This window comes from Larimichthys crocea, chromosome XX, assembly GCF_000972845.2.
Source record: "Larimichthys crocea isolate SSNF chromosome XX, L_crocea_2.0, whole genome shotgun sequence".
NCBI classification, from domain to species: Eukaryota; Metazoa; Chordata; class Actinopteri; family Sciaenidae; genus Larimichthys; species Larimichthys crocea.
Window position 1 is genome coordinate 9,294,861 of NC_040030.1, and position 7,465 is coordinate 9,302,325.

A 7,465-nucleotide genomic window follows, 5' to 3' on the forward strand; every position below is an offset into this window, starting at 1 on the left:
GAGAGAGAGAGAGAGAGAGAGAGAGAGAGGAAGTCCCACTATCCCTCCATCCATCTTACTATCCATCCGGTAGCGTATTTGCATCCCAGAGCTGCACGATTTTGGTTTGGATCCACCAGGATGTGAGGTCAGCAGAGAGGTGTCATTCCGGGAAAAAGTCTCTTTGGAATATATATGTGTGTGTGTCCTGTTTGGGAATACTCGTCTGTCTGATAATAAGGACTGAACTGGTGTGAGGACAGAAGTTTTACCAGGACCAGGAACTCATCACTATCCTTTTTTTCCAGCATCCTGTAAATCCAAAAGAGGGAGTATGGAGGAGAGAAGTGGATGATGGGAGGAGGAGAAATAGGATTATTAGGTGTAGGAATATGGCGAGGCTCCGTTGTGAGTCCTGGTGCGCAGAAGTGACCTTTGACACTGGAGACAAGAGCTTTCTACACTCTATTGTATGCTGGGAGAAGCAGCTGAGCTGACATCAAATCATCTGTCAGACACCTTTTATTTCTTATCTTTCCTTCCAGCCCCACATGTGTCAAAGGGAATGGTTTTAAAGCTTTGACCACATGACATAGTGAGTAATCTTCAGTACCATTCTGTCTGTAATGATTTGGGGAAGTATTTTAATCTTCCTGCAACCCACTTATGCTCCAGCTTGTGATTCTTTTAAATTAGCATCATACATTTCTGGACAGCACAACTGTTTCAGTCTCGTATCTCCCAGGAAAAGCAGCTCTTAAGTCTTTCCACTGAGAGGCTGTGGCTTCTCAGTATCATTCTAAAGTCAGTGACTGCTTTTGGGATGACACACTTTCTCTGTAGATGGATGCGGCATCGAAGCTTTCTGGATCGTTTTCCAGAGGAGGCCTTCCGCCTGTCACATTCTTTAGATGTTACTATAGATGCTTGTGTGGTTTAGACTGCTCAGTTACAAAGGATGCCTCTCTTTTAGTTTCTGGAAAGTCTTAGGTTTAAACTATACGTGAATATCTTTTAGAAAGCTTTACATTTTTGTAATGATTGTTTTACTAAAACACTTGACAAAAAGTGTTTTTGTGTGTTTAACTTACCCGTTAATTTCAAAATTAGTTGATGACCATGTGGTATAAAATGATGCACTAATTTAATGTGACAATTAACAATAGATCACATTTACTGACAAACCCACAGAAAATGATTTCTTACCTCTGCAGTTCTACTTTTAGCACGACGTTTTGGTTTTATTTTATTGTTTTTTACTCTCACTGCTCTCCTAGCATAGTCTTTTGGCTGCAGCAAGCAACTCTTTTTAACATTATTTAATGTACTAATAATTTACTGTAAACTACCAGAACCAGCTAGACACAGTTAGTAACTAGCTGGTGAATATACTGGAACATTTTGCAGCTAAAGAGCCAAGCATTCCCCCTCAAGAGTTGGTGGAGACCCAAAACAGAGCTAAAAGAATGATAATATTGGACTGGCATTCATCAGAAGACCAGAAACAAATACTACTGTGTTCACAGCTTGTTGAACTGCAGGTTTTAAAAAAATGTATTCATACCACGTTTCTGAAAGTATCAGTCACTAATGTGTAGAACAAGTTTTATTTAATACATGGAAAACTACAACCCATTTACACCTCAGAAAGGCTAATGCCCGTGTCATCCCTATGCAGAAGAAAAGTTGCTTGCAAATCATGGAGATAGATCAAGTTTTTCAGTTGGGCTGTGAAATCAATTCATACAAGCCAAGTAGCATCATTTCATTTTGTTTAAACACCCTCTAAGCCTCCTTCACAGATTGTATTATCAAGGGTTTGCTCCCACTGACATGACAGTCACAAGCTACTTCGATGCACCTTTAACACTTCCCTCTTTCTCTGTTTGCACTGTGACCTGAGCACTTCTAATCTCACTTTGAGCTGTCCTAATTTCGTCCTTTTCTCCGGGAGCCAGAGTGCAACAATTGCTGGATTGATGCAGATTGTAGCAGCTGTAGGGATGAACCTTTGGAGCTGGGGAAACGCCGGGAATGCCAATAAATCAGACAGAAGTGGGCCGCGGAGAGGGAGGCTGATGATGCTGCTATGGATTATCCTCTCCAGCTCACTGTGCCTGATGGTCGACGGCCAGATGAAGATCTCACCAGAAACGTGAGTTACACTTACAATAGAAAACAATGAGTTTTTACCACCAGGAGGAACTATTTCAGTCAGATCAAGCTCTCGTGTCACTGTAAAAGCTATATATACGTCAGATCAAGCTCTCGTGTCACTGTAAAAGCTATATATACACTGAAAATAATGCTATATGCACACTGAAAATAATGCTATATATACACTGAAAATAATGCTATATATACACTGAAAATAATGCATTATACAATTAAAATAATGCTATGTATACACTGAAAATAATGCTATATACAATTAAAATAATGTTATATATATATAAACTGAAAATAATGCTATATACTATTAAAATAATTCTATATATACACTGAAAATAATGCATTATACAATTAAAATAATGTTATATATACACTGAAAATAATGCATTATACAATTAAAATAATGCATTATACAATTAAAATAATGTTATATATACACTGAAAATAATGCTATATATACACTGAAAATTATGCATTATACAATTATAATAATGCTATATGTACACTGAAAATAATGAAAATACACACTTTGGGTTGTATACACCGCATGAGACTGACAAAAATGAAACCCAATAGGCCACCATTTAGTGGGACAAAATACATATTACATGATGACAGACGTAGTGCTTTATTAAGACATTACATCAGCATTTGTACCTGTGGGAAGTCTACTTGCAGCGTTATCCTTCTTGAAGCCATACGTCAGATGGATGAGTCAATTGTGTTCTTTTTATTTTGGCAGTTTACTCCACACAGATACATATGGGCCATATGGGCACCTGTGGGGTATAACTGACTGCCAAACTATCCTACAGCCACAGCCAACGTTGACGTATACACTTGGCTAATACTCTGACAGTAAGAATGTCTGATAATGTACAAATATTAATTTAAAAAAACACAAGGAAAAAAAAAAGTGATTATGTTTCCCATTTCTTATCAGTTATTCTCAATTATAACTAGTGTTTCTAGTTCAGTATCGATGTTGCCACCCCTCTTTGACATTTTTGATGTTCTAACTGAGATAAGTGGGTTTCTTGTGTGTTTGCATGACTGATTGTGTGTCCCCATGTATTTACTAAAGTATAGCTTAATGGTCCCAGCAACAGACAGCCCATTTGAGCTTTAGACGTCATTTCAGTGTCATGTCTCTTCTGTGGTGCTCATAAATGTCACTGAAACTAAGCAATAAACACAGGATTACTTGTTCAAACACAATTCATACAAAGCTGTAAACATGAGCAAACGGTATGTAGCCACTGTGGAGACCCTGTGAGGCAGCTAATTACTCACCTGAAGAAAAAAACTGTTTTTAAAAAAAGTACATTTTTGTCTGTAATGTAAAGTAAAAATAGTTTCTTGAATGTTCAGTCTGTCACAATCCTATGGCTGCTAGTGTTGGAGAAACAACAGAAATAACCCACTCATTATTTCCCAAACATAACATACAAAGATGTCTTTTTACACAAACAAACTTACAATAACTCATAAGGTCTAATGTGTTTTGTTTTCACACCAGCTTCCACTTAAATCTATATTTCTTCTGAGAATCCAACGTTGCATTTGTTTGTACTCCAGAAGCCAGACAAAGCAGTTTTCCCTGAACAGTTTTCAAACCTCCTGCTGACTAAAAACACTAACAGATCGATACAGCGCTGTCTGTCCACAGTAGCCTATTAACTGTGTTTTTGTCTGTGTGTTAAAGTGGAAGGGTTTGAGTGGGACAGAGAAACACAGATATTTACACAGCATTTTGTTAGTGTACTCACACTGACTGGATGCCATTAATATCTGTGTTTCTATGTGTGTGTCACTACATGCTGTAATAGTTTGGTCAATTTATCACCCAAAACCTTAAAAACAATGATTGATTGTGCAGTTTCAGGATGTATTTTGTAACATATGCAGGTCAGAGAGTGTCACTAGACTAGGCTGGTGTGACTGAGGGAGATTAAAGCTCCTGGGACAGCAGTTTAGCAGGCCAACACAGGTCACTCAGCCTAGAGTGCTTCACTCTGCCTGGGGAAGATTTGGCAGCCGAGTCCCTCTGGCTTTGGAAGTTAGCAGGCCATGACCGGAAGATGTTAGGCCAAGAAGGTCAACTCTTTAGCCCCAGATGGAACATTGCTCCATTGCCATGAGGAAAGCAGATAGCTGGCAATAAGATAGACACATTGTTTAAGCAATGTTTTCTGTGCAACGTTAATCAAAAATGAGATTTGTAATTTTAATGTAAAGAAAAGTCTTAATCTGACCTTGTTTGGTCTGTACAGTCGTGCTTTAGCCCACGGCATACAGTCTTAGATGCTGTAAAGGCAGTATGCAACTTTTCTTTAGTTATTTAACCATGTATCTGACCAAGTCTTTGTTAGCCCTGAACAACAGAAGAATATTTACAGTACATCACACCTCTACATTCTGAATCCTCACATTTTAGAATGAACCCACGCTTATATTTCTGAATAAGCATATCAACAAGTCAGCAAAATGGCCAGTTTTCAGTTTTCAGTACCGAGGCTGGCAGGCGAGCCGTGACAACCCTGCCTGCTAACTAGCAGCGAGTTGGCCGACTCCCCATAGGCTGAGCCATCTGTCACATCCTGTCTACTCTCTCACCTCTATTACATTACCTCGGCTGCGTTCACATGGAGGATGTGTAGAATTACTGCATGTTATTGAGAACAGAGTAACCCCTAGAACGGGCAGACTCAGCGTTTAGTGTCACCTTAACAGTAATCTGTTTTAATCTGTTGTTGGTGAATGCAGGATTACCTCATAACATGACTGGCTGTCTACCTTCATGGTCATCTTCCATACAGATGGTCTTGCTGGTTTTTCAGGCATCCAAAACGCATCTATGAATGATTTATTAACCATTAATATCAGAACTAATAAACCCCTTTTAAATGGCGTTTTATTACTATCTTTATGCGCTTTATGCTTTATGTAAAGCACTTGCCTTGTTCATGAACTGTTCTACACAAATATTCTTGTCTTGCCTTAAATGTATCGCATTGTTTTCAGTAATATTGACAATTGATTACAACTTTGATGATCGGTAACTGATCATGTTTTCTCCATGTCCAGGGTGCAACAGTGGGCTGTATCCTTTGGCAAAGAAATAACCGCCCTGTCCGCCAGATACTCTGGAGCTAAACTGCTGCAGAAGGTGAGAGATCCCACACAAACGTGTACACGCACACTCTTTCTATTGCGTCTGAGTAATTTCTCACTTCAGACAGACATATCAGTGACCTTGAGGGAAAGGTGATGATAGCTGCAGTGGGGATTTAATCCCCTTAGATTGATAATCCCTAACATGAAGTGTATGGCCATACCAGAGAATGTAAAGAGGAGATTGATTTGGGTTTGATCAATCTCTGGTCTGAATATATTACAAATTACAATTTGTCTGGAAAAAAGACAAATCAAAGAGTGAAATCTAAGGCTCAAACGTATATGCAGAGACATAAATAGTGTATAGTATTAGAGTAGAGACAGTTGGATATAGGGCACATGACATCATTACAGACAGAGACGGGGAGGGTGCGTATATCCTCCCTCTCCCCTCTGCTCCTTCGGCCAATAGGAACACAACTGACTGGCATATAGTTGCTGTATAACATCTGCACATGGCCCAGAGACCAATGTGATGACACACTTAATTCAAACACACACACATCATGCACATGTGCAAAAAGGATTTAATCTCACTTTTTTTTCCTTGTTTAGTTGTACAGCATGACTTTTAATACCAATATAGTGCTTTACCAACCCATTACAGTAAAACACTCATATACTGTAGCCCATAGAGGCTGAATTGTGTTCATTTCTGTCTGACCAACCTCACCATGTTTGTGTGTCTTTTAGTAATTAGGATGTGCGGTTTTCCTCTATGCCACCCAGTAGAATCCCTAGCAGGCCTGTTCACCATCTGCCACACACACACACACAAACACACAAACTGTGTGTTCACAGAGACACGAAACCACTGACCATCTCCCTCTACAGCAATATATGTGTCTGTATTGTTTTGTGTACCACACACCTTTCTGTTTTACAGCATTAAAACATCCACCAGTATAGATGCACAAATAACTAACTTCCACATGTACAGCACAGGGTGCAGTGTGTCGTTTCTTGTTTGTGTGTGTATTGCAGACTGGATTCACCTCAGGTGATCTCAGTGTTTTGTTGGTAGAAACAATTTTTCAGAGTGAACACTTCACAGGATGTAAAATATTGACTGACTTGATCAAACAGCCCCAGAAACAGTTGCAGTTGTCATAATAGTAGCAGTAATACTAGTTGCTGTAGTAACATTATCAGTAATACTTATATTTATATATAATGTATAATGTATATATATTTCTCCTAGTTGCAGTTTATGTAGTCAGTGATGTGTAAAAAACACCCAGTGCAGTAGTTTAATCTCGGCAACAAGAAGTCATTAATCATCCACCTCTGTCTAATCGATGGCTTTTACGTTATCTCTGGAACATTCAGTGACTCTGTCTTCTTGCCTGAGTAAACTGAATAGGATATTGAGTGTTTGAAGATAAAATTGTTGGAGCTGTTTTATGGGTATTTGTAGCAGACTCTAAGAGAGCTCTTAATCGTTCTATTCCATATCCATCTCCCTTTTCTTCCTAATTTAGGCTTTGTCTCACCTGTAATGAAAATTGCAAAAGCATCATCGTCAAGTGAAAGCAGAATGCATCTTACACTGAATGACAAATTTAATTTTAAGTTGCCAGAATGTATTGTACAGTCACCAGGTGATTCTGGGAACTCAACAAATGTACCTATATCACAGTGTTAACAGACGGAGGGTAATTATCTTACTAACGATAATAGAAAATGAGTCCATCACTAAAACAAACATTTGCTGGAAATCTGTCATCTGTCATAACAAATGATTTTTCATAAGTGCAGGAAATTAACCTTTAAGTCCACACGAACAACAGATTACAGATATAGCTGTTTTCATTTAGTAAACAAACCGACCAGCCATTAGCAGCCAGAAAAATATATTTAGCTTAATCAAAGTCACTTATGTAAGATTGATGAAATAATTGCTACGTATAAAGACCTTATTATGATAAATGAGGCTTCCATTTCCTTTAAAATTGGTTTTTAAAGTTATGTTGAGGGTTTCATGTTGAGTAATTGCCTTCTAAGTTCTTTGGTGGATGAAATATAAGTATCAATATCAGTTAAAAAGCAATGGTTATCATAATTCCCATATGATAAAGATGCAATCAAAAGCTGAATCAAGTTATCCTTTATATTGTAACTATAATCTAATTCTACT

The 7,465-nt window shown here is 38.2% G+C and overlaps 1 protein-coding gene across 1 annotated transcript in view; it reads left to right on the forward strand.

Annotated features, from left to right (window-relative positions):
- The window catches only part of cacna2d4a (calcium channel, voltage-dependent, alpha 2/delta subunit 4a), an 86,441-nt gene continuing 78,976 nt past the window's right edge, over window positions 1-7,465 (forward strand). The window contains exons 1-3 of the mRNA XM_027272152.1: window positions 1-574; window positions 1,938-2,134; window positions 5,239-5,320. Of these exons, the coding sequence (XP_027127953.1) occupies window positions 1,959-2,134; window positions 5,239-5,320 (258 nt within the window). The 5' untranslated portion in view covers window positions 1-574; window positions 1,938-1,958. The remainder of the gene's footprint in view (window positions 575-1,937; window positions 2,135-5,238; window positions 5,321-7,465) is intronic.